The 25,158-nt window shown below is 38.7% G+C and overlaps 7 protein-coding genes across 8 annotated transcripts; 3 read left to right on the top strand and 4 right to left on the bottom strand.

Annotated features, from left to right (window-relative positions):
• Nucleotides 1-109: 109 nt before the first annotated feature.
• Nucleotides 110-1,983, top strand: LOC148926960 (GPI inositol-deacylase C, putative (DUF1218)). Its single transcript, XM_089058530.1, has 3 exons — nt 110-307; nt 434-636; nt 1,641-1,983. Exons 1-3 carry the CDS (start codon nt 209-211, stop codon nt 1,816-1,818), a joined length of 480 nt encoding a protein of 159 aa, XP_088914656.1. The 5' UTR covers nt 110-208; the 3' UTR covers nt 1,819-1,983.
• A 428-nt stretch (nt 1,984-2,411) lies between these two features.
• Nucleotides 2,412-5,874, bottom strand: LOC125187424 (beta-amylase). The gene is made up of 8 exons (XM_048084015.2): nt 5,603-5,874; nt 5,010-5,075; nt 4,507-4,905; nt 4,015-4,179; nt 3,681-3,944; nt 3,170-3,379; nt 2,848-3,087; nt 2,412-2,686 (listed from the first exon to the last, which is right to left on the bottom strand). Exons 1-8 carry the CDS (start codon nt 5,774-5,776, stop codon nt 2,495-2,497), a joined length of 1,710 nt encoding a protein of 569 aa, XP_047939972.1. The 5' UTR covers nt 5,777-5,874; the 3' UTR covers nt 2,412-2,494.
• A 2,708-nt stretch (nt 5,875-8,582) lies between these two features.
• On the top strand, nt 8,583-11,289 carry LOC125188141 (pentatricopeptide repeat-containing protein At3g12770-like). Its single transcript, XM_048084886.2, has 2 exons — nt 8,583-10,436; nt 10,650-11,289. Exons 1-2 carry the CDS (start codon nt 8,638-8,640, stop codon nt 10,906-10,908), a joined length of 2,058 nt encoding a protein of 685 aa, XP_047940843.2. The 5' UTR covers nt 8,583-8,637; the 3' UTR covers nt 10,909-11,289.
• A 674-nt stretch (nt 11,290-11,963) lies between these two features.
• LOC125188139 (uclacyanin 1-like) lies at nt 11,964-13,683 on the bottom strand. The gene is made up of 2 exons (XM_048084884.2): nt 13,478-13,683; nt 11,964-12,574 (listed from the first exon to the last, which is right to left on the bottom strand). Exons 1-2 carry the CDS (start codon nt 13,644-13,646, stop codon nt 12,099-12,101), a joined length of 645 nt encoding a protein of 214 aa, XP_047940841.2. The 5' UTR covers nt 13,647-13,683; the 3' UTR covers nt 11,964-12,098.
• A 2,254-nt stretch (nt 13,684-15,937) lies between these two features.
• Nucleotides 15,938-17,822, bottom strand: LOC125188138 (uncharacterized). Its single transcript, XM_089059657.1, has 3 exons — nt 17,043-17,822; nt 16,303-16,839; nt 15,938-16,207 (listed from the first exon to the last, which is right to left on the bottom strand). The coding sequence occupies exons 1-3, from the start codon at nt 17,820-17,822 to the stop codon at nt 16,097-16,099; spliced, it is 1,428 nt and encodes a 475-aa protein (XP_088915783.1). The 3' UTR covers nt 15,938-16,096.
• Nucleotides 17,823-18,483: 661 nt separating this feature from the next.
• Nucleotides 18,484-20,761, bottom strand: LOC125186537 (uncharacterized). Of its 2 annotated transcripts, XR_007170463.2 has the most exons (5): nt 19,974-20,761; nt 19,160-19,693; nt 18,942-19,065; nt 18,771-18,835; nt 18,484-18,655 (listed from the first exon to the last, which is right to left on the bottom strand). XR_007170463.2 is itself a non-coding variant. In XM_048082918.2 (4 exons), exons 1-3 carry the CDS (start codon nt 20,706-20,708, stop codon nt 18,955-18,957), a joined length of 1,380 nt encoding a protein of 459 aa, XP_047938875.1. In that variant the 5' UTR covers nt 20,709-20,761; the 3' UTR covers nt 18,484-18,835; nt 18,942-18,954. The 2 variants fall into 2 exon arrangements, 1 of the variants encoding a protein (XP_047938875.1); XM_048082918.2 differs by having other exon boundaries at nt 18,484-18,835.
• Nucleotides 20,762-21,562: 801 nt separating this feature from the next.
• Nucleotides 21,563-24,654, top strand: LOC125186773 (ubiquitin-conjugating enzyme E2 enzyme activator PEX22). Its single transcript, XM_048083217.2, has 8 exons — nt 21,563-21,884; nt 22,669-22,908; nt 22,998-23,045; nt 23,649-23,705; nt 23,793-23,894; nt 23,990-24,055; nt 24,171-24,272; nt 24,397-24,654. Exons 1-8 carry the CDS (start codon nt 21,792-21,794, stop codon nt 24,493-24,495), a joined length of 807 nt encoding a protein of 268 aa, XP_047939174.1. The 5' UTR covers nt 21,563-21,791; the 3' UTR covers nt 24,496-24,654.
• The last annotated feature ends 504 nt before the right edge of the window (nt 24,655-25,158 follow it).

The following is a 25,158-nucleotide window of genomic DNA, read 5'->3' on the forward strand; positions in this document are numbered from 1 at the left end:
CCCCACTTTTCCTCTTCCCTTTGAAAAGAATCCAAAAGCCTCGAAGCAAAGAATATCAATCTACTTAATTACACAAAAGTAACAAAAAAATTAAAGTCACCACTATGTTATAAACAAAAGAGGCTTTTTCAAAATCTCCATATTCATTCCTTTCCTTCTTCAAACCTCTATCCTTTGCCTCTCTCCCATCACTCCAAAAACTGCTAAAATGGGCAAGTTTATGGGCATTTTCGCCTGCCTCTTGATCGTCGGCCTCGACGTCGTAGGAGGGATTCTTGGCATCAAAGCAGAAGCTGCTCAAAACCAGGTAAGATTTTGTACAAAGGCTTTGTTCAAACTCTATAAAATACTAAAAAAAATTTATTCTTTCTTTTGTTGTGTTCTTCAACTACATTAATTGATAATCTTTTTTTTTCTTGATGGGGTTGATTAGGAGAAGCATTTGAGGCTGTGGATATTTGAGTGCAAAGAGCCAAGCCATGATGCATATGTTTTAGGGTTAGCAGCAGCAAGTCTTCTTGGAATAGCCCATGTTTTGGCTAATTTGCTTGGTGGATGCAGTGTTTGCACTCAAGAAGAGCTTGAGAAAGCCTCTCCCACTAAGAAGTTGTCCATTGCATGCCTTGTTTTCACTTGGTAAATAAAATCTCTCTCTCTCTCTTGTTGATAATGTTTGATTGGATTAAGGATTTTGGACATTTCTTGAAGATTTAGTGCTTAGATAGATTGATGAGTTGGGAAGTGATGTTTTAAAATCTCTCCCAACACACACACACACACATTTGATTTGATTAAGGTTTTTGGTCCTTGTAGTTTTTGGATATTTCTTGAAGATTTAGTGCTTAGGCATGATGAGTTGGGAAGTACTAATGTTTTTCAAAGTGTGAATGAGAAGTTGGGGTAATTGTGGGTGATAATTAATGGAATATTATAATATTGGGAGTGTTTTTAAGAACATAAAACAATATTCACTATCCTTGATTTGGATTGGGAAAGAGATGATCTAAGTAATTAGTTAATTATGTTTTGCAGTGATTAAATTAGTGATAATTATTAATTACCCCAACTATTCATCATATACTTTTATTGAATTCTATAATATATTATCCAACTTAAGCCATGTTTACTTTTTATGGATAAAAACAATTACCAATACAATCAAACATATCCCATGTTTACATTTTTTTTTACCTTGTGAGTGGATAGTTAAATTCCCCTAATTGTTTTTGTAGTATTATTTGTATTTTTTATTTCTTTCTCCTTTTGCTAGTTTTAATTGCTATTTTACATTAAATGAAACATTCCACTAGTGAAGTCATACCAAAGTAACTTTGAAAGTTTTGTGGTTCTTGTTATAATAATCATAATTATAAAAATATTCTCTATCAGTTTTTTCTTTTTCTTTAATTGTGATTGTCTGCACACACCACACCACATGAAGTGTATCTGAATTAATATAAAAACTCTATTAATTAATAACATAACACCACATGAAGTGTATCTGAATTAATATAAAAACTCTATTAATCAATAACAATTTTATAAATGTGTCACACAAGCTTGAATATTCGACTCATTTGAAAGTTCACGGCCTCTCAGACACTCATACATAAATTTTTGTTCAATTCGTGCAATCGCAGGATCATCCTAGCCTTGGGGCTCTCGATGCTCGTAATCGGGATCATATCAAACCACAAATCGAGGGCGTCGTGCGGCTTCACACACCACCATTTCTTGTCGATTGGAGGCATACTATGCATTGTTCATGCTCTCTTTGCAGTTGCATACTATGTCACAGCCACTTCCACACTTGATTGATTATCTAAACCTTTTTTACTTTCAAAGTGTTGTCTCTTTTTATTTTTTCTTTGTAGGTCCCATGTAATGTCTCCTATTTCCTCTCCAATCTCCCTTTTCTAACTTTACCAGCTAATTTTGTTACTCGATTTTCTTCTCGATGAAGGTTTTGAACTTCGTGCTTGACTTTGAGTGGGATTCGTTTCTTTTAGTACTAAAAATCTGCAAAATTTTTGGGTACTTTTTTGTGTGGCTAGTGGAGTAGTATTATTTTTCTATTTCTTTGTTTGTCATAAATTTTTAGTTTGATATTACTACTTTTGGACATCTTGATTCCACAAGATTATTTGAGATTGAATTGATTTGAAATTCATTATTTTTTGGAATAAAGGTCAAGACTCATAAGCAAACACTAATTTTAGGGGACATTGCCCGAGATTAAGTATCTAGTTATATCTAATTAACCGAACAACATTCATTCTACTCGATCTTATCGAATCAATAAACCGAGAACCACTTGCTCTAAATGATTGTCTCCATTGATATTTAGTGTTACTTTTTAATACTCTATGACTAAATATTTATGTCTTATTAGTGTATATGGGAATTTAGAATACAACCAATTTATATGTACTCATAATTAAGCTTCAAAAAAATAATGAAATTACAAGTTTGGGTTCAAACAAGTTTATGGAACTCATTTTAGTATAAAAAATTTGTCAAGTATATTGTCCAAAAAATCAGCAAAAGGGCCTCCGACGCTCATGTCAGTTACATTGTTCCATGAAATGGGCTTGATTGGTTCCGTAGCTTCTAGAAGTTTCTCAATCGGAATCTTCGATTTTGATCTCCGCAATATGGGCACATCCGTCATTTCCCGCATGTAGTCCTGCAAAGAGCAAAAATGGTTATGAGGTTGGAATAGAAAGATAACTACTATGCTATGCAGACGAGAGCCCAATATTGGGCTCTCGGCCCATAGCACTGGTGTTCTTAAAAACTTTTTTGATTTTTTAAATACTAGTAGAAGAAAAAGGGCAAGATTCTTACCATATCCGCGTGCATTTTCTTGACAAATTGTTTGAATATTTTGAAATTTTTTGACTCAAAAAGTTCATCCGATAATCGAAGGTATGTTACTCCAACCATCTTATATTTAGGTGGACCATATTTATTGACACCATTTGGCCTAACATTTAGTAGGATTTGGTTGTAGCCTTTCCGATCGTATCTCGAAAGAGCATTCTCTCCGGCTATGTCTACGTTTTCGACCCATCCGCCGCTCAATACCTACATAATAAATTTATAATCTATCGATCGAGGACCAAAAATTTAGGACCACGAGGTCTAGAAACTTTGTATTTGATTGGACCTGTTGCACAAGTTGTTCGGGGGCGGATTTAGCATCCGCTGGCTGTTCCGAGTTTATCATCTCGAGGCATGTGAAGTTCAATGTAGCATAGTGACTGGATATCATCCTAGCAACGGGACGATAACCGTCCCTACCTTTGACATTGTAGTATCCCGATGTCAACTCGCATGCATGACTATTGTCAGTGTACCACCAGTGGATTCCAGAGACCTATGAAATGTGGAGCGCATTGAATGTATGTACAAGTTTTAAGAAATGTAAAGAAAAGTTGGTTGAAAAAGTTAGTGGAACGTGAGACCCATTTTTTTATATTAGTTTTATAATAAAATGTGAGTGAATTGAGTTAGTGGAATGTGAGACCTACTTACTATTAATGGTAAAAATGAAGTGTGACTTTTAATTGGGGACAGACCGAAATGGAAAAGTGTGACTCTTAATCGGGGACGGAGGGAGTATCATATATCGAACGAAAACATGAATATACATGTGATTGAACTGTTGAAAGGCATACCTTTATAGAAAGTCTGACACTGCACCCTTGGAATACCTTATTGGCTTCATCAAGGATTTGATCACCGTGTTCGATCAACTTGTTCGAATACCACGTTAAGAAAAACTTCCCTTTTTCCGACAGATAAGTCCCGTTCGCACTAAAGAAACCCGTTTTCTCGGGCGTGTCGTTGTATGTGCCCGTATCATCCGGGAGATCCCATTCAGGGTGCCCTGCTTTGGCCGCAATGTCCTTGAATTCTCGTTTCATGTACTTATCGTAGCACTGCGTGCACATTCCAAGTTGTCCTATGTTAGAAGGGGTTTAATATTTCCCAAGAGAAACATATGTTTACCTGAAATTCCCCAATCCCAGGGAACTTCCATCCTTGGTCTTGGGGATATGACGGGTATCTCATTTCCCCGGCCGGACCTAATCCGACCTCAATGTCCATGATCGTCTCAGACTCCAACAAATCCACCATCTCATCTCTAAAACTCTGCATGAAGTCCCTGTACATCTGAACGCCTCTAAGTCAGAATACCAACAACCAAACTACATTAACAACTACTTCCTCCGTCCCATAGTAATGGAGGCATTTTTTTTCGGCACGGAGATTAAGAAAAATTGTGTTAGGTGAGTTAAGTAAAGGAAGAATAAAGTGGAAAATGAAAAAGGTAGAGAGATGAAGAGAGAAAAAAGTAAGAGAGAGTAAAGTAGGTGCGAGAAAATGTGTTGACTTTTACTAAAAAGAGAAATGACTCTATTACTATGGAACGTACCAAAATGGCAAAATGACTCTATTACTATGAAACGGAGGGAGTACTAGCTAGTGTCTAGTAAGTACCTCGATAGCCGTTCGGCCCCGAAAGATAGGCAAGTTATCAACACCAAGAGAGAGGTACTCAGGGTTCCGGTTACCAAACCGGTTAGTGTAGAATATATCTTTATCTCCCTCTCCGATGGCGAGAACCCATTCCGGTAACGGAATGTAGACCGCGTCTCCAATGTTGCCGCCGCACTGATGGAACGACATGATTGCCTGAATTCGAAGGCCGCATTTTTGTACAACTTGGAACAATCTCTTGTAAGAATTCCAATTGTACTGTTTAGGCCCTTTGGCCTCAATTACACCCCACCAGACGTCAACCATAACGCCGTCGACGCCGGCTTTTCGTAATTCCGTTAGCCGCCGTTCCATCGTTGCTTGATCGGGAAATTCATTTTCTCTAGTAATCACTCCCAACTTATATGTAACACAAAAAATCAAATTGTATAAGAAATTGAAAGTATTTATTTTCAATCTATAAATTGGAACCTTTAATTTATTTTTTAGATGTTTAAACTTACTGGAAGCATCACGAAGAGTGGAACGTAGTTTGCTAGAGGACTGTTGCTGATGCTTTGAGATATTTTCTATCCAAATCAAAAAAACAAGAGGAAAATTATTACTCCACATAATATATAGTTTTATAAACGTTACAATTACACTACTAATAACATTTTGTAAAAATGTCTATGTAATTACTAGTACATCCCAATTTTTTTAACCGAAATTTGTTGTGTATTATGAAATGATGTAATTATAAATATGTAACAAATTGTGTTACAAACACAACTTCTAGTGATTTTCTTCCCAACAAATATACAAAAGAAGAAAAATTCTTGACCACTTGCTACATGTATCCATATATATCCATATCTTTCAACCATGATCACTCATATTTTAACCAATGACGAATCTAGGTGGGATCAGAGGGTCGATTGACACCTTAATGAATTTTTTTTTTTTGCTATTGGCAACGATCTTCTTAACTATGTTTGACCCAAGTGAGTTTCGTTTCCTGGGTCCACCTATAATTTTAACCTCGTGTTTCATATTTTATTCTCATATTGACATATTTCATTCTCACATAAAACTTTCAAAGAGAAACCAAGATTACCTCAGACGTCGGAGCGTTGGCCGTGACTGCCTGCGGCGTGTAGCTAGATTTGATATTTCCGACCACATTTTTCAGCTCGAAACTCTTCTGATCGGAAGGAAATTCCGGCAGCTGGTTGGACGCCATTTTCTTAGGCAATCTAAATATTTTCGAAGCAACAACACTCGTTGCCATAATATATATTGGTATAGATAGAATCAAAAAATTTATCTTTTCACAAAAAATACTTTTTTTTATGATTTCAAATTTTGAGGAGTGGTGTTCGTGAATTTATAGAGTAGTAGATGAAGAAAAAGAAAAATCTAGAATAAATACAAAGATGAGATGAAAAATCAGCATGTGGGATATTCATTTTGTGGTGGGACTGAATAAAGCAATGGCGTTTTCTGATGAAAATGGGAGATTAAAAATAAGAAATTGTTGTCTTTTTATTTATTGCAAGTTTTCTCTATCGTGAAAATTAGAAGATTTATCTTATCTTTTATTTATGTCTTATTTTAATATTTATTGATGAGATATTTAATCGGTAAAACTAGTTATTCACTAAGGGGTGTTCGGTTGGCAAGACTAAATCTCATGATTAAATATGTATCATGTTTGGTTCATAAGATTGACCCCCTCAACTTAATCTTAGATGGATAGTCTCATGATAATTAGTCATAGACTCATAGCCTCCCCCCTCCAACTAAAATAATCGTACAACTTAATCCTAAATGGATAGTCTCATGATAATTAGAGCATCCGCAACGGTGCATTTTTTGGCGTCCGTTCGTCCGTGCCAGCGGCAAGGACGACCTCGTCCGCGCCAGCGGCAAGGACGACCTCGTCCGCCGCTGCAAGCTGTCCGTCCGTGCCAGCGGCACGGCGCTGCTCTTAGCTAAGAGCACGTACGTGCCGCTGAGTAGCCCTACGTGGTGTCTTTTTATTGGCCAATGGCATAGCCGTTGGCAAATTCGAATTTTCTTTTTAAAAAAAAAAAAATCATAAATAATTCAAAATAATACCAAAAAATTAAAAAAAATATTTTTGGATTCCCAAAAAAATAGAGCCGTTTATAGACGTTTTTTTTGGATTTTTGTGATTTTTTTTTTATCCCAAAATCATCTATAAATACACACATTCATCATCCACTTTTCACATCAAATTATCTCTCATTCATACTTTTTCATACTAAATCATCTACATCTTCCTCTCTCACCCAAACTCTCTCTAAAAAAATTCAAAAATGGATTTCACCAATCTCACTGCGGAAGCGGAGCGCGAAGAACAAGAATATTATGAACAATATCGTGCCGCCTATGAAGCCTATGTCGTCGCCAATACCCCCGCCCCTCATCCTCAACCAACTAGAGCAAAACGTCGCTACATCCCTCGTGATCGAGAGGGAGCCCATGAAAGGCTCGTTGCCGACTATTTTTCCGACCAGCCGCGGTATCCAGAAAATTACTTTCGGCGCCGTTTTCGCATGTCAAAACGGTTGTTTATGCGTATTGTCAACACATTGTCCACCCGCGTTGAATACTTTCAAGAAGGTGCAGACGCAACTGGTCGGCAAAGTCTCACGGCGTTGCAAAAGTGTACTTGTGCCATCCGACAACTTGCTACTGGGCAAACGGCTCTTCGACGAGTATTTGCATGTCGGTGAGTCAACTGGAATCCTATGCCTCAAGAGTTTTTGCGACGGTGTTCGTTCTGCTTTCGGCGAGGAATTCTTTCGGGCACCCACCACCGACGATTGTCAACGTTTGCTTCATCTTCATGAAACAGTCCACGATTTTCCCTGTATGCTAGGCAGCATTGACTGCATGCATTGGAAGTGGAAGAATTACCCGACTGCTTGGAGGGGGCAACACTTAAGCGGCCACAAAGGTAACGCTTATCCTTGAAGCTGTCGCCAACTACCGCCTATGGATTTGGCATGCATATTTCGGTGTTGCCGGATCCAACAACGACTTGAACGTGTTATATTCTTCACCACTCTTCGATGATGTTTTGAATGGTGTAGCACCGGCAATCGACTTCACCGTCAACGGAAATGCATACCACATGGGTTACTATCTCGCCGATGGTATCTACCCAAGGTGGTCGACTTTCGTGAAGTCGTTCAGCAATCCACAAGAGCAAAGACGGATTCTTTTTGCGCAGCGTCAAGAGTCTGCTCAGAAAGACGTCGAAAGAGCTTCTGGTGTCCTTCAAGGCCGATTCAACATTGTGAAGTCCCCTTCTCGGCTTTGGTACGTTAAGAATATCGCCAACATCATGTACAATAGTATTATCTTGCACAACATGATTATAGCTGACGAAGGACCGATGGCGGCTAACTTTCACGACGAGGATGAAGCCGGAAGCTCAACCGCGAGGTCTCCCCCACGCCGAGGTGTGCATACGACGGTGAACGAGAGGATCGAAAGAAGACACACAATGCGCGATACAAGAGCCCACACTAAGCTACAAAAAGATCTAATCAATCACATTTGGGCGAAATTCGGCAACGAGTAGTGCGTCTTTTTAATTTTATTGATTTTAATTGTGTAATTTTTAATTTTTAGGATTTTAATTATGTACTTAATTTTTAATTATTTTGTAATTTGTAATAGTATTTCGGGTATTTTTAATGCATTTTAATATTGTGGAAATGTTTTTATTTAAATTGATTAATAGAATGGTGGGGCCCTTGAGCTTGTCCTTAGCTAAGAGCATGGAGGTGGGTGTTGTGCTCTTAGCTAAGGACAAGGAGTAAAAGTGGATCCGGACCCATTTCCGTGATCTTAGCTAAGAATACGGATGGGGATGCTCTAACAGTACTATGTTTGGTTAGTCATGGCAACCGGACGCCACCTAAATTTAATTATAATCACTAGTATAATTTTGTTTAGCATTTAATTTTAATTTCACTAGTGAATAATTTATTGCTCCATTAATAATCCATCCATAAATTAGGCTATTTAAGTTTGTATATTTTAATTTTCAATATTATGTTCTTGTAGATTTCAATCTCATGCCTTCAAAAATCCAAATCACTGCTGCGTTTCTTGATGTCATTCACCATCAATTCACACCACCGATCCTTCAAATCTCTCCATCTTCCGCTCAAAATCTTCATCTTCAATTGCGCATTTTCCCGCCACTTCACTAGCTGCAGCAATTGCAGCTTAAATTCAATCGATGCCGAATCTTTCTTCACATCCCTTCTCCAAAAATCAACTCGCAAGACTCATCTTTTGCAAATCCAAAACCAGTTAATCGTCCACGGCCTGCAGAGAAACGGTTTCGTAATCACTAAATTCATCAACAGAAGCTTCGAGCTCAAAGAAATCGACCATGCCCGCCAAGTGTTCGACGAATTTCCTGACCCGCATGTGTTCCTCTGGAACGCAGTTATCAGAGGGTATTCGATGCACAAAATGTTTGACAAAGTTCTTGAAATGTATTCCGCAATGCAGAATGCTTTTGTGAATCCGGATGCGTTCACATTCCCTTATGTGCTCAAAGCTTGTGGAGATTTGCCCGAATCACGATTCGGCCGAGCAGTTCACCCGCAGATTCTCAGGCACGGATACGACGACGATGCCTTCTTGCGTAACGGGCTTCTCTCGTTCTACGTCAAGTGTGGCGAGAGTGCGAGCGCCCGTGCGGTTTTTGATCGGATGAAGGTTAAGGATGTGGTTTCGTGGACTCTGATCGTCTCGGGATATGTCCAGAATGGGGAGGCTGTGGAGGCTTTGAGGGTCTTCCGGAACATGAGGGAATCGGGTGTGAATCTGGATTGGATCGCCTCGGTTAGTGCTTTGAAGGCGTGCTCGGATGTTGGGGATTTGAATCAAGGGAGGTGTCTCCATGGTTTGGTGATCAGAATGGGGTACGAGGTCGAGCCTGACCTGCGTGTCGCCCTCGTTTCCTTGTACGCGAAATGTGGTGAGGCGATGGCTGCAAGATCGCTCTTTTATGAAGCTACGGCTGTAGATGTGATGCTTTGGAACTCCATCATCTCTGGTTTTGCTAAAAGTGGCTATGCTTCTGAGGCTTTGGAGCTTTTCAATCAGATGATTGGTAGAAGCATTCGACCCGATGCTGTGACCATCCAGTCGTCCGTGTTGGCTTCCGCGCGGACGGGTTCGTTAGAGCAGGCGAAACGGATGGAGAGCTACGTGAGCGCGAGTAGCTATAGGCACGACGTGGTGATCAGGACGGCCCTGATTGATATGTATGCCAAATGCGGGAGCGTGGAGATGGCTCGAAGCGTGTTCAACCATACTGCAACGAAAGACGTGGTGGTGTGGAGCGCGATGATCATGAGCTATGGGATAAACGGGTGGGGGAGGGACGCGCTGGCCCTGTTCCACGAGATGAAGATGGCCGGGGTGCGCCCTAACGAGGTGACATTCCTCGGCCTCATCACGGCCTGCAGCCACTCCGGCCTCGTGGAGCAGGGCTGGGAGGTTTTCATCAGCATGAGAGACTACGGGGTCGAGCCTCGCCAGAAGCACTACGCTACCGTAGTCGACATGCTAGGCAGGGCAGGGGATCTGGCGAAGGCGTACCGGTTCATCGAGGCCATGCCCGTTGATCCGGGCGCCTCTGTTTGGGGCGCTCTGCTGAGCGCGTGTGAGGTGCACCGGAGCGTCGGGCTAGGCGAGCGTGCGGCCGAGAGACTCTTGAGCTTGGGAGCGTTTGACGCGGGCCACCACGTGCTGATGTCGAATCTATACGCGTCCGTCGGCCTCTGGGGCGGGGTCGAGAGAGTGAGGGAGCTCATGAGGTCGAGAGGCGTGTGCAAGGACTCGGGGTGCAGCGCGGTCGAGATTTGCGGCGCGCGACTCTCGTTTGGTACGAAGTAAGATACGTAGCATATCATTTCTCTAATGATTTTTTTTTTAAAATCATAAAATTTTCCCTCTTAATTGCGGTCACGTGCACATGGCATGGTCTCTTTTACCAATGAATAAATCCGTACTAATATAATTAAGTAGTAATTAATCATAGCAATTAGTTTAATCAAATCGATTCATTTATTACATGCATAATTCAACCCAATGCCTAAATTCAGAGAAGTGAAAGAAAAAAAATGTGTTGTTACATCGGAAAAGCAACAAAGATCTTCATTTTCCTACTCACACTTCTCCTCGCCGCCGCCCTTGTTTTCGGCTTCGCTTTCCTCGCACGCCGCCAGAGCTCCGACGACGCGCCGCCGGTTTCCAATCCCCCCTCCATTTACCCTACAAATTTCACTACGCCGTCGCTGCCGGATAATCATGCCACTCCTCATTCATCATCACCACCACCGCCGCCCTCGTCTTCTCACGTAGCTTCGACCACGCAGGTAGCGCCGCCGCCGCCTAGGCTTAGGTCGGCGGCTCCTCCGCCGGCGTTATGTCCGGGAAATGAATCGTAGTTTGTATCTTTGTCTACTTTATTTATCTAATTGTTACTTTTTCTTAAATTTAATGAAGAAAAATTTGGATTTTGGTTGTTTTGATTTTTATTTGGGGAGTACTTATGATAGAGAAATTATGAGTTATAACTCAGATTATACAAATTTATGTAATACTCCAATGTAGAAGCTTGTTTAGTTGTTAGGAGTAGTTTATTTATGCCTCTGTTATGGACTCAATTCCCATATTGGTTGTGAGAACAACTGGTGTGGATTATATAAACTGAATGAACTCTCTCTCTCTGGTCTTTTAGAATGAGTTATTCTGTTTGGTATTTATCAGCCTTAGATTTCCGCCTACACTAAAAGGTGTGGGCGTCGAAATTTTTGGTGTTTCAGTCCATTCAAGCTCCGCGCTTCTATATTTTGATAAATTAAGTAGAAACTATTTTCATTTTGTGTTGTGCCTCATAATTCACTAACTCTATTTCCACTACTTTTTACTCATTATTACCAATCCATCTCTTATTTTACCAATTATATGCATCAAAACCCATAATATTTCAAAAATTTCTATTTTTCAAAGATAGAGATATACTCCCTCCGTCCCCGATTAAGAGTCATATTTTGACCGGGCACAAGTTTTAATAAATGTAAAGAAAAGTTGGTTGAAAAAGTTAGTGGAATGTGGGACCCATTTTTTTATATTGGTTTTATAATAAAATGTGAGTAAATTGTGTTAGTGGAATATGGGACCTACTTACTATTTATGGTAAAAATGAAGTGTGACTTTTAATTGGGGACGGACCGAAATGAAAAAGTGTGACTCTTAATCTGGGACGGAGGGAGTAACATATTTCCATTATAAGGCTAAAAAGTCATATTCTTAGAATCATGATTTATTAGTGGTATATACAATAAGCTAATTTAAAATGCCTTCCAAAACATTAAAAATACAAAAAAATAAAGAAAAAAGAAAAAAAACATATAAGATCAAATGTGACAATGTAAATTGAATTCATCAAATCGATATATAAGATCAAATAAAATCATTACACGAGACAAAATCCGATTTAAATAAATGAAAATACTCAAGCATACACAATGTGATCACCAAATTCAATTTCAAACTACATGAACCAACAAAACCATCACAATCAAACCGCCGATCAATCCCACCTTCGCCGCCGCCGACGGAGGAGGTGTCGGAGGCGGCAGCGCGGAGCCACTCGGTGCCGACGCCGCCGGCTGAGGAGGAGTAGGCATCACCGCCTTGGAGTGCTTTGGCGTCGGAGATGGAGTTGTAGGCGGCGGCGGCGGCGGCGGCGGCGAGGGAGTCGTAGTTTTGGATGACGGCGGCGGCGCGGTGGTGGTGGATGGCGGCGGCGGGGAGGCGGCGGCGGTGGTGGTGATGGCGAGCTTCATGCCGCTGATGCAGTGGCCGGCGGAGCCGCAGATGAAGTACCTGGTGCCGGCGGAAGTGAGGGGCACAACGGCGGCGCCGCCGGTGAGACGCGGCTGAAGAGGGTTGGTGGCTCTGCAGGATTCATAATCTGAGCGGGAAACTTCAGTCACGTCGTGGTTGGTGGTGTATCTGAAAACTGTATATATATGAAAAAATATAATCATGTTAGAAATTTGTATATTATAAATTATTTTATTTTATATAATATTTAAATAAACATAATTTCATTTTTTTTAGAAAAATCAATCTGAATCATACTGAAATTCGAATTTTGAAAAAAATCGGTCTATTCAGAAATTCAAACTGGTCGAATTCAATGTTTTAGTTTGGCTCGGTTCGACTATTCGAATTAGGGATATTATATATGGGATGTGATCAAATGAAAACTATTAAATATTGTACAAACTTAAAACTATGATTTGGAATGTCAACAAAATTTCAACGGTAGTCAATGATTGATGTTGTGTTGATACTGTGTCGACATTAAAATCTTGAAATTTTACACTTTGTTGATATTGTATTGAAACTGTGTTGAGGAGTTTTGAGTTTGTACAATATAAGTTTGCATTTTATCATTACCCTATTATATATATACCCGAAAAATATTGTGTCCTTCGAACTAGCAATAAGATTCTCTCCTAATAATCAACCTATTTATCAAATTTGAAATTAATTTTATACTCCAATATTTACGTATTTCGATCTAGTACTAAAGCAGTACTATCAATCAGATTATTAGTAAATGGCAGTGATAAAATGCAAATTAATATACTGTACAAACTCCAAACTATGATCTAGACCGTTAAAAAATATCAACAGATGATAAAATAGTAGCAACAAAAAATGTCAACACAACATCAACAGTTAACATTGTGTTGATATTTTTTGTTGCTACTATTTTGTCATCTGTTGACATTTTTTAACAGTCCAATTCACAGTTTGGAGTTTGTACAATGTTTTAGAGTTTGCTTTTGATTACCTTCCTAATAATAAAAGTATTACTCATAGCAAAAAAAAAATGGTGAGAGATGAAACTAACTCAAATTATCTCCTTCGACAAATGTTAAGGAAGTAGGCCATGTTTGGAGATTGGTGGATTGATCCCATCCACCGTCTGGACTTCCGACCGTGTAATTTACGGCCGCCGCCGTTCCCATCAACGCCGCCGCCATCACAACCAAACTCAAAATTGTCTTCATCATTTTCATTTTTGCCTTTGTTTCAAAGGTGTTATCTATGTGTGTATATATAAGAGAAGAGATGGGTATTTATTCAATTTGGTTTGTTGAGTTTGCAATTTTTTTGAGTTAGTTGTGTATCATATAGAATTAGTTTATGGAATGAAGTTTGAGTTTGATTTGGTAAACGTTTTTAGAAGAATAATTTGGTGTTTAATTGGTTGACTCTTGCAAAGAGAGATTTTGTTGGTTTGGCATAGTTAACATGCTAAAACATGGATGGCCACCACCTTTTTCAATATATATACAAATCACATGTTGATCTTTAAAAATTATAATTCAAAGTTTTCATTCTTTTTTTTCCCCTTTAATGGGGATGAGAAACAATGCTTCTCCTTTTATTCAAATGATCATGGTGACTTAATCCTTTGATATGTTAATTAAAGACGACCGTCACACAAAATTCGTCACCATTTGATCCGGCACGGGTTTTAAGAAATGTAATAGAAAGTGAGTTGAAAAAGTTAGTGGCACGTGAGTCCTACTTTTATATATTAGTTTTATAATAAAATGTGAGTAGGGAATGAGTTAGTGGAAAGTAGGGCCCGCTATAAAAAATAGTAAAAGTGAAAGGTGAAACATTTTTAGGAACGGACGAAAAAGAAAATAAGTGATAAATTTTCAAGAACGGAAGGAGTATATCGTATCGACTAAGTTGCACTTCATCGCACTTAACTATTTTTAACTTTCCTAAATTCCTACATGAACCATTTACGAATACCCATTTGTTTTAACCATTATAAAATTAAATTTGGCATGCCACTTGTGCTCATGATTAAAAGAATTGAAATACTACCAAAATTAAATGTCACATAAGATGTAAGTTAATGTCCAGTATAAAAATATAGGATATGCTTGGCGTTATTTGCGTTTACTGGCATTTTATTGTCTCAAGATTTTGAATATATAATATCTGTGTATGATAATTGATATGCCAACCTGCAAGTTGACCAAGCTAATATATTGTAGATTTGTAGTACATTTTTTATATTTTGGTTTAATGTATTTTAATTTTTATTAAGATTATTTATATTATCATGAATTTCCGTACCCCTAACATCCAGCAAAGTGATTCGTTGTGTTCTTTATTCCATTTAAAATATTATGCTATATTTCTTTGTTGAAAGTGTATCGATTTTTTTTTTTCAATTCCTTTATATATCTCTACCTAATAATTTTAGACATTAATTAATGTCATGTAAAATGAGTAACTTTAAAGTTCAACTTATTCTGCGTGAAAATGAAAGTATGATATATACATTATAAATAAACACACACACATTCACATAAGGTAGGTAGTATAACAAATTTAATCAATATTACTAATATTTGAATATTTATGATAACACTTGTATATGTTTGATTGATTTTCTTATTATCAAATATGAGAGTGTAAATATTTAGTTAAGTTGGAAACTTTTGTTTCATTTACTATGACCACATACATAACATTAAGTGATTTCCTGTCAAAATTTAACTTGTTAAAACCTATACACTCGTACCGGTTATCTATTCGGTTAAAATAACGAATGTTCATAATTAAGGAACTAAATTAAGAAAATTATTCTTTAATTATAATTATCGAAATCAATATGAATTGAGAAACTGCAAATTAATACTCCCTCCATCCCCCATTAATTGTTCACTTCCACTTTTACTATAAATGGTAAATAGGTCTCACATTTTATTATAAATAAATGAATAAAAGTGAGACTAATATTTCACTAACTTTTTACTCATTTTCTTTTATTATTAAAACCCGTGCTGAAACCAAAGTGAATAATTAATGGGCGAGCGAGGGAGTATCGGCTATTGGGCTCTAAAGGCCCATGTATTCAGAAGAGTTTTGAGATTATTGGACTTTGAAAAATTAACACACGAACCTATTATTGACCACACCGAGGTCCAAGTGCGGTCCGAACTAAGGATCTCCTCATCCACTTTTCCTACTCCACTCCTCATCCACCTCTCACAATATAATAAAATAATATTATAATTATAACCAATTTTAATAAGTGATAATGGATTATTTTATTGCATTGTGAGGGGTGGAGTAGGAAAAGTGGATGAGGAAATCCTTACTGGTGTCCGGGGATTATATATTCAAAATTTTGAGACAATAATTTTTTTATATTTAATTATAGTGATAACGTTTCACACAAAATACCAAAAATTCAACGGTGCTATATAGATTAAATTTTGTTTTTATCTAGGAGCAAGCATGCATTACATCGCAACATGCCACTTTGGTCAACTTTGAATTCCCAAAACCACTAGATTCTGTTAATTAAAATAATCCAAGAGATAAGAAGAGTTTGATTCAAGAAAATGCTGGAGAGATCTAACAGTTATCTTTGATTAGTTCACAAGTTTCCCCTAACATGGTGGATAATTAAATAAATTACTACTATGTACCAAAATCAATGCATATGTATCAACTCTTCATGGCCACATTCTCTAACAGCAATCTCCATCACATTCCCAGCAGCAGAAGGCAGCACATCACAGCATTGTCTCCGCGGCGCCAGAAGCTGCAATACAAATACACGAAAACACGAAAATTTATGGAACTTGAACAACGAAACACATGTACTACAGTCTACGGTGAAAAGGGAAACCGAAGCACCTGTTTCTGATCAAGATCAAGCTTGTGTGACATAACTATAATCTGTTCAAGCTTCCTTGGAGAGAAGGAGTTAACCGTGCAGTTCTCGTAGGTCATGTTTCTGTAAACGCTCCTTATCCCATCCGTAGCAGAGGACACACTGTCCAAGAAAAACACAGTAGGCCTACGGCAGGGATCAGGGTGGAGGGCTAATGTGTCTACATCATACAACTCATGAATGCCGCTTGCCCCTTTCTTCCACTGCTGGTAGGTTTCTAGAGTGCGCAGTGCCTCTGGCAACGAGAGGTGGTGCGGGAAGATTTGGACTGCATAGCCCCAAGAAACAGAGATTGTCCAAGAGAACCAACGATCGTAGCACACTGTCTGCTGCATGACCCTCTGGGAATCGATGTTCACGGCTTGAAACAAGTGTTGCATAGCATCTTTTCGTTCCATTTTCGGGAAAATCGAATCCATGGCGTCCCAGTGATGGAGAGAAACAATAGGCCTGAGCGGGTGAGAGGTCAAGAATCCGAGCATACTCCCACGAATATCCATCTGTTGTTCAATTTCATGTTTCAAACTAGTTTATCAGAAATACTGTTCAAACAAGCAGCAAGGATAGTAACACAAAGATATAAGTGGTGCTAATTGCATCATGTATTTTGACCGAATGAATAATTTTGAGCTCGTTTCGTCGTGTAATCCTTCAAATATTTAATCATATGTAGTGTTGATCAAATTTATCACTACAAATGTACCTGATGGAATCCTGGCTCATGAGTGAGACTGATGCCAAGCTCAGCAAGGCAGGCCTGAATCCTGCCGTCACTTCCGAAGAGGTGAGGGTATCGAGCCAAACACGAGTCGAGCACAGAAGCCAAAACCTTGGCCAGAGGATAGCTGATAGCAAAACCAGCTCCTCCAAAGGCCATTTCATAGGAGAAGAATTTGTTCTGAGCAAAACTCTCCGAGTTTGTTCCAATGTAATACCACAGGCCATCATCATACTTGGAAAGGGTTTTGACAAGATTCTCAGGGAAGAAGAGCGTGTCATCGTCCCCAAACACAAACCACCTCACATTTGTGTGGTTGAGGGCAACAGTCTCCGACACCACACGTGCCACGCGTATGGCTGATGGAAGGCCGCCGTTCCTGTATGTGTAACGGAACCTTGATGTGTCCTCCGATACACATATAGGAGGAAGAGAACCGGAATCAGCCTGGTCAAGAGTTCCGTTTGGTGGCATGCGTTCCAGGAAAACACAACCCCTCATCTCCTCGGGCCTCCACCAGATTCTAACATACTCCTTCCTGCTCAGCCAGGACTTCTCGCTCGAGGCTATGCCAAAGACGACGTGCTGAAGGGTGGTTGGTGATGACCAGCCTTGTAACGAACCGGAAAAATGTATTACCTTCGTCCTTGGGAGGATCAAGAATGATGCAAGAAGATACGTTGTGCATATAACGAACGAAATTATCATCAAGGTTAGGAGGCGGCGTGATGCTTCAGATTTCGACAGCAGTTTAGCCATCTGCATCTTTGATCTTTCCTCTGCAAGAAACGGGCAACGGAAGAATTGAACAGTCATAAAATTGAGCAGCTTTTGAACTTTAGAAGCCTTACTTGTTGACCAGATAACCTGGGTGGAAGTAAACAGCTTAGGTTAGGACAGATTTTTCCTCAAAAGTTAGGTACATCCACACACAGAAAGAAAAAAGGATACACAGTTTGTAGTAGTAAATATCTTAAAGAGTTATCTTCCCTCAGCAACAAAATCATGTCCAAATTTACTACCACCTGTGATTTATAATAAGATGATGATGTCTCACATATGCAAAGAACCAAAAAAGTCAACTCCTTCATCCTAGGATCTGATAATTGACTCACATCTTCTGAAGAATTAAATGATATACAAAACTTATCATGCAAAAAAAGGTAGGATTGGGCTTTGCCAGCTTAAGGTAGATTGCATTCTACACCAGATGCTGCCACAAGACATTTTCCAGATGTTACTCAAAGTAAACTCCAAAACTAAACTAAATAAATTTCCATTTTCCTGTCGAAATTTATTCATAATAAGACCAACGATGATAGAAAGTTAGAAAGAACATCAACTCAGCTGGTAAGAACAGGTATGAATAGTACAGGTACACGAAACAGCAACACAAGACTAGGCATATCTAGTTTACAAATTACAAAAAAAAATTGCTATAGAACAAAAATATTAGGCGAGAGTTCTAAGAATATCATGCTAAGCATTCCATGTTGTGCACCATCAATCTTCAGGTTCTCGGATATTTGACTTGGCCATTAGAAAGACGAGAAACTCTATTTTACGTTAAGCTCCAGCAAACAAGTGTTTCTTCCTGTCTTCTCGTGCATAATCCAAAGGAGAGACGAAATGAACATGATACGAAAAACAAACAGAATGTATACATTGCTTGCCACAAGTTTGATCAACGATTTATCCAATGATTTAAGGTACCTTCACTAAAGAATGTGAACAACTCCTGCCTGATCTGGGTTGACCGCCATGAGATACTCAAAGGTCTAAGTCAACAAAAGAAGACAATCAGTTTTAACTAACATATAGTATAAAGAACTAACTCACTCTACTGAAGTTGTATCAACCAAAATTGTCGAGTGATGCACTCACAATGCAAGACTAGTTATCCCTGCATAGCAATCAATTCATGAACTCCACATTTCCTTATTTGGACAGTTATTGTTTCATCAGAAAACGATGAAATATCGCAGCAATGACGACGCGGTACTTCCATCTAACACAAAAGACAGAAAGAAAGATTAGAGAAACAACCAAAAACATTACATACGACCCAAATAATTAGTTATTGATCAAAAGACAAGGATTACCTGTTCAGTATTAACACCTATTTTCTGAGAATAAACACTAACTGCTTTCAATCTCTCTAATGCTTTAAATTTAACGCAACTTCCAGCATTGTGTCTAGTGTATTCGGTCCAGATACCAGTTGTATCAGCAGTAACAGTATTCAAAAAGAAGGCAACGGGTCTTTTGCATGGATCACTAGGGTAATCTCTCGTGTTGAACATATAACGGCTTGAAGATACATTCTTTCCTCTCTTCCATGGGCTAAAAGTTCTCTGAAGTGAGAGCACTTCAGGAAGAAGTTTGTTCCCTTCATATACTTGAACAGCATAGCCCCATGAGACTGAAACCGTAACTGAACTAGTTTCGTGGTAGCAAACACTCTGCTGGAAAATCCTAGCAGGATCAACGCGTGAAGCTTTGGACAGATGTTCCAAAGCATTAATCCGGTCCCTACCAGGAAAGATTGGTTCAATAGCATCTATGTGATGCAGTGATGCAACAAGTGATATTGGATGCGCAGAGAGAAATCCGAATAAATCCCCTCGAACATCGACCTACACAAAAAGGAAAACATAAAACACTATCACATCATACCATATACAATCATCACAATCATCGACATCAAAGATTACTCCTTTCCAACAGATTTCGAACTATTGGCTATTAATAGTTAAAAATAGCTGTTTTTGCCTACGATTCAACTAATTAAAAAAGCAGCTAGCAGAGATCCACATTGAACGAAATGAAAACGTACAAACAAATCCATGCCAAAACCTCAAATCTCTGTGATTTTGATTTTGATTTTGATATAATCATCAAATTCGAGTAGCTTACCTGATGAAATCCTTTCTCGACGGTTAACGGAACGCCTAGCTCAGCTAAGCAGGCGAAAATTCGAGCATCGCTTCCGTACAAATGGCGGTACCTGCCGAGGCATGAATCGAGAACCCTAGCCAAAACCCGAGCTAACGGCGCACTGACCGCGAATCCGCCGCCGCCATACGCCATATCAAAGCTGAATTTCTCATTCTGCTCGTAGCTCTCAGAGCTACTGCCGATGTAGTACCACCAATTGTGGTCGTATTTCGACAAAATCCCCACCAAATTCTCAGCGAAAAACAAGGTATCGTCGTCGCCGAAGACGTACCAATGCACGCCGGGGACGCTCAATTCGACGGCGTCCTTAACGATTCGCGCAATTCGATGTCCCGCGGCTAGGGTTCCGGCGCCGGGGGGGACGATTATTGGAGGGAGAGACGGCGGGATCGGCTGCGGCGGGGGGCGGTCGAGGAAGAGGAATGTGGTGTTGAGGCGGGCGATCGGGCGGTGCCAGAGGCGGATGTAGCGAGCGCGGCGGTGGATCGAGGCCGAGGAGGAGGCGACGGAGAAGAGGACGCCGTGGAGAGAGAGCGGCGGAGGGGGATCCGCGGCGGATGAGTGAGCGACGGCGCTGGAGGAGAGGTCGAGGTTGTGGAGGTAGAGGAGCAGCGTGACGGAGAGTAAGGAGGAGACGGCGAGGAGGAAGTCTCTGATGCCGGATCGCGTGGCGGCGAACGGAATCACGGCCATTTTCCGGCGGTTTTTTCACACAGTCTGTTTTTTGTGCGCGAAATTTATTTCTTTTTCAAATAAAATTTATTGTATATGAAAATTGAAAATAATAAAGAACTAAAGAGTAAAGGTCAAAATTGGTCAGGTTAAACATGTAGTCAGAATACGAATTTAGTCCAAATCATTCATTTTTTGAAAATCGGATCTAAAATATTTGAAATCATTATCGAAGTGGTTCTAAACATTTGAAACCGTCGTCGAAGTAGTCATTTTACGTAAAAAACTAGGACAACGCCTAATTAATGATTTTTTTTTTAACTTAACTGATATACCAGTGCATGGTAATGATAAAATGCAAACTTATGCGTACAAAATCAAAACTCCTCAACGCAGCTTCAACACTGTTTCAATACAATATCAACACAGTGTAAAATTTCAAGATTATAATGTTAACACAGTATCAACACAGCATCAATCATTGACTATAGCTGAAATTCTGTTAGACACTTTTCTATTGATGCTTTTTTGTGACTTGTTGACGTTTTTCAATGCTCCAGATTATAATTTTGAGTTTGCACCATATTTAGAGTTTTCATTTGATCACATTCCTACTAGTGCATTAGTATACTCCGTATTAATTAAGCTAAAAATTCATTATTCAGGCGTTGACCGATAGTCTTTTACCGAAAAGGACCACTTTGTCAACGATTTAAAATGTTTAGGACCACTTCGATAACGATTTCAAATATTTTGAGTTCAATTTTTAAAAAATAAATATTTTAAACTAAATTCATATGGTTATATATTTAAGACCAATTTTATTCTTTCCTCATATTTAAAATACCAATATAGTCGAGAGAGAATAAAATTTAGTTGAAACGGTGGAAATTGGAATGCTATCTTTGTATAAAGCAGAAAAATTCAAAAGCCCCTTCTTCCTATCGCTTTCTTGCTCGATCTATGTATAAATTCGTTGTTTATTTTTCCCAGTCTACTGTGAAGAGCTTCAGCTTCAGCTCCCCCAATTTCACTTTCCGAATAAAAGCAAATTAAAAAAAAATTACCATCAATTCAATTCATCCATTGTTTCTGCAAATTCCGATGGCTGAAAATTCAAAGGAGGATTTTCTGCAGTTGGTCAAGCGAGTGGGGGCTTTTTTCACCGTCAAGATTTCGAATTTACTCCGACGCCTGGTTCGTTTTGATTTTTTCTATTTTTTGTAATTATTTTTCTTGAATTTCTTTGAGAATTGGGCTTTAGAGTGTATATAAGCTTCCAAGTTTTTATTTTTATATTTCTTCCAATTTTACGTATGCAATTTTGGTTTTATGGGTTTAGGGAGTGAAATTGATTCCTTGAGTTGAAATATTGTGGTGTGAATGTATAAATTTGTGGATATGAAGAGAATTGCAGAAAAATGTAATTAGAGTTATTAGATTTTATCAGTTGAAGTTTGTCCTAGAAAGCTCAAACTCAATCTCTTCATTATAGATTAGTTTATAAGAAAGTAGATTGTGTGTTGTTCTCGTTGATGTGGATAGCTTAAAGATAATTTACTATAAACACCCCTCAAAAAGAGAGAATACTTCAAAGAAAATTTGTTATAAACGGAGTATTACATGTTGCAGGTCGAATAATGGACGTTTCAGATTTAGTAATATGGCAAATGATTATTAGTTTGAACTATGTTTCTTGGAATATAGTCGGCCAAGTGTTCATCCTTCCACCAGCCAGTCAGTCTAGTCATTCAGTCGACGGTTTAACAATTTAAAAAACGTCAAGAACATGAAGAGTGGCCTGGCTTGTTGTACAAGACTCGAGCTTTTCTGTTGAGCATTTCTTTTTCCCTTGCAATGCTTAGAGAATGGATTAATTGTTACCTCCATGCATATTGTTGTTTATTTGCAATGTTTGCGTTTTTAGCATTGAGTTTGCTATAAATGGAAAAGATTATCGATTTTGTTGAATTGACTGCAGGATTCACGATCTTTTGGGGCTGTAGCAGGGCTGGCATTAGCAATAATTTTTACTTGGAGACTCTTAAGAGCACCTAGAGGGCCACAACGAAGGCAACCTAAAAGACAGGCATCATCAGCTAGTAGCTCTGATGTTAATAGTCGTGCAAGTGAAAATGCAGGCTCGTCGTCTGAGGTTTTCACCCCTCCAGAAGATCCCACTACCCAAAATGTTATTGATGAGTTATTTCAGCCGGTGAAGGTAGTTTTATAGATGTTCGGTCTGATTTTCTTTAGTTTTGTATGATGTTCTCAAATCTTGATTTGTTTTTCGTTGTTGTGGAAATGCAGCCAACTCTCAGCCAAATAGTGAGGCAAAGGCTGAGTGAAGGAAGAAAGGTAATGTAAGAAACACTTTGTGGTCTTATTTCATATGCAAGCCACTTTTGTATTGTCTGCCCCTTCTCTTAGTAACTGACTACAAATCTGTTAATTGATATTAGTGGTTTGTGTACAAGTTATACTAACACATTTCTTTACGTGGGCTTCCATTGTTTTATCAATTGATCAATTAGCGTGTATATGGTCATAGTTTGAAAAGTATGCCTTTTCCAGTTGTGAAGTTTGCGTTTTTATAGTTCTAGTTTAGAGGATGTCAGATGGGTTGGTTGAAATTCGAATATGCATTTCATATTAGTTCCCACTATTCCTATTTGGGATTTGGTTTATTGATATCCTATATATTTTGATTTCTTTTGGAGCGAAGAGGTGTTTCTACGTCTATTTTGGGTACAATACATTCGAGAGTTAATAGAGCTCGATAAGTTAGGAATGGCCAGAGCTTAATTTAAGATTCTATATGCTGCAAAGGTGAAAGGCTATAACTGGTTGCTAAGTTTCACATTTTGCAGTAATATAAAGAGTCGGAATTCATCTTCTTTTAACTAAATCATGACATTGTCTGTCACGACTAAATTCTTCCTTCATAACTTAACTGTTCAGGTAACATGTCGCTTGCTTGGTGTAATCCTCGAAGAAAACAGTCCAGAAGAGCTTCAGGTCGGTGCAATTTTTTAATTTAATGATCATCAATAAAATCATCATTGAGAATTTGCTCATTCTTGTGGTTTGCTCGATTTCTGCCAGAAGCAAGCAACTGTCCGGTCATCAGTTCTGGAGGTGCTGCTTGAGATCACGAAATTTTGTGATCTTTATCTCATGGAAAGAGTGCTCGATGACGAAAGTGAAGTAAAGCACCGACCGTCTCAGTTCATTGAATTTTTGTGATATATAATTCTTACTCTTTGTTCAAGATCACTGATACACCGAGTCAATTTATGCAGAAGAACGTTCTTCTAGCTTTGGAAAATGCCGGGGTTTTTACATCAAGTGGCTTAGTCAAAGATAAGGTAACGCTTCTTTAAAAAATCGATCTTTGTGAGAATACTACTACGCATTCATGTGGCTGGTTACAACTTTGAATTGTCTATTTCACTTCGTTATCTAATGCGTGAGAACGTTCAGGTTCTCTTCTGTAGCACTGAGATTGGACGGACGTCGTTTGTGAGACAACTCGAACCAGATTGGCATATAGACTCGAATCCCGAAATCACTACCCAATTAGCTGTACGTACACCCGCCTTCTCTTTTATCAGTATCTTAACTAATTTATCACTCACATCGTTATCTACGTTCCATTCGTGCTTCTCCCTGTGCACCCGTTAAATTGACTCCCTTGATCATTCTCCAGAGATTCATCAAGTCCCAGCTACATGTATCTCCCGAGAAGCTCGAACGACCCGCTGCCAACGTGTTCACGACACCATCGTTGGAGCAGTTCTTTGCTTAGTGTGATGTGCACTAGTAAAGTAAACATAGTTTGTTGCTCATACATTTGTTGTTACCTTCGGCTTCTGTAGTTTGCTGATGAATCGGATTGTACTGTTCTAGACTACATTTCATCAATGTACTTATAAATAATGCAACCGAATTGAGTTTTTTCTTTCAATTTTGTATTGTTTGGACTTTGGATTCTATTATTTCAGAGCTTGTTGTATAGGTTCTATTGACATAGTAGAAATGAAATACTCCTATGAAAGATTAATTTTCAATTGAAAAATGAGATTGCAAAAAGTTCATAGCCCATGATGGGTTAACAATTTGTGCGGGTTGGGTCGACACAATATAGCCGAATACAAGCACGATCAAATAAGTTGTTTGGCACAAACACGCTATGCGATATGGACATCGCAATGATACGAACATGATTCAATTCATATTTATATATGATAACGACATGACAAGATAGATCGTGCACAATTCAGTTCATATTTACATACACGATAATAACACGACAAAGTAAAAATATGATAGAGTTTCAATTCTCAAAATTAAAAGACTAATACTCGAATTCAAAGTAACTCTAACTATTAACATAAGAATCTAAATAATTATATATAAACACATTAAATGCTTTATGTATACCTATTAATTAATTAAAAGAAGATATAAA

This window comes from Salvia hispanica, chromosome 5 (assembly GCF_029641045.1).
Source record: "Salvia hispanica isolate PSC_SH4W2 chromosome 5, Shi_PSC_v1, whole genome shotgun sequence".
Lineage (NCBI taxonomy): Eukaryota > Viridiplantae > Streptophyta > Magnoliopsida > Lamiales > Lamiaceae > Salvia > Salvia hispanica.

Coding starts and splice junctions, on each gene's coding strand:
- LOC125186773 (XM_048083217.2), top strand. CDS start 21,792: ATGGCTGAAAATTCAAAGGAGGATTTTCTGCAGTTGGTCAAGCGAGTG. Junction 22,909..22,997: donor AGTTATTTCAGCCGGTGAAG/GTAGTTTTATAG, acceptor GTGGAAATGCAG/CCAACTCTCAGCCAAATAGT. Junction 24,273..24,396: donor AAATCACTACCCAATTAGCT/GTACGTACACCC, acceptor ATCATTCTCCAG/AGATTCATCAAGTCCCAGCT.
- LOC125187424 (XM_048084015.2), bottom strand. CDS start 5,776: ATGGCAACGAGTGTTGTTGCTTCGAAAATATTTAGATTGCCTAAGAAA. Junction 5,076..5,602: donor CCAACGCTCCGACGTCTGAG/GTAATCTTGGTT, acceptor TGATTTGGATAG/AAAATATCTCAAAGCATCAG. Junction 3,945..4,014: donor CTGGGATTGGGGAATTTCAG/GTAAACATATGT, acceptor ATGTGCACGCAG/TGCTACGATAAGTACATGAA.
- LOC125188141 (XM_048084886.2), top strand. CDS start 8,638: ATGTCATTCACCATCAATTCACACCACCGATCCTTCAAATCTCTCCAT. Junction 10,437..10,649: donor CGACTCTCGTTTGGTACGAA/GTAAGATACGTA, acceptor GCCTAAATTCAG/AGAAGTGAAAGAAAAAAAAT.
- LOC125188139 (XM_048084884.2), bottom strand. CDS start 13,646: ATGAAAATGATGAAGACAATTTTGAGTTTGGTTGTGATGGCGGCGGCG. Junction 12,575..13,477: donor TGTCGAAGGAGATAATTTGA/GTTAGTTTCATC, acceptor ATATATATACAG/TTTTCAGATACACCACCAAC.
- LOC125186537 (XM_048082918.2), bottom strand. CDS start 20,708: ATGGCCGTGATTCCGTTCGCCGCCACGCGATCCGGCATCAGAGACTTC. Junction 19,694..19,973: donor TCGAGAAAGGATTTCATCAG/GTAAGCTACTCG, acceptor CTTTTTGTGTAG/GTCGATGTTCGAGGGGATTT. Junction 19,066..19,159: donor TAGGTGTTAATACTGAACAG/GTAATCCTTGTC, acceptor CTTTTGTGTTAG/ATGGAAGTACCGCGTCGTCA.
- LOC125188138 (XM_089059657.1), bottom strand. CDS start 17,822: ATGCAGATGGCTAAACTGCTGTCGAAATCTGAAGCATCACGCCGCCTC. Junction 16,840..17,042: donor ATGAGCCAGGATTCCATCAG/GTACATTTGTAG, acceptor ATTGAACAACAG/ATGGATATTCGTGGGAGTAT. Junction 16,208..16,302: donor TTGATCTTGATCAGAAACAG/GTGCTTCGGTTT, acceptor TTTGTATTGCAG/CTTCTGGCGCCGCGGAGACA.
- LOC148926960 (XM_089058530.1), top strand. CDS start 209: ATGGGCAAGTTTATGGGCATTTTCGCCTGCCTCTTGATCGTCGGCCTC. Junction 308..433: donor CAGAAGCTGCTCAAAACCAG/GTAAGATTTTGT, acceptor GGGGTTGATTAG/GAGAAGCATTTGAGGCTGTG. Junction 637..1,640: donor GCATGCCTTGTTTTCACTTG/GTAAATAAAATC, acceptor GTGCAATCGCAG/GATCATCCTAGCCTTGGGGC.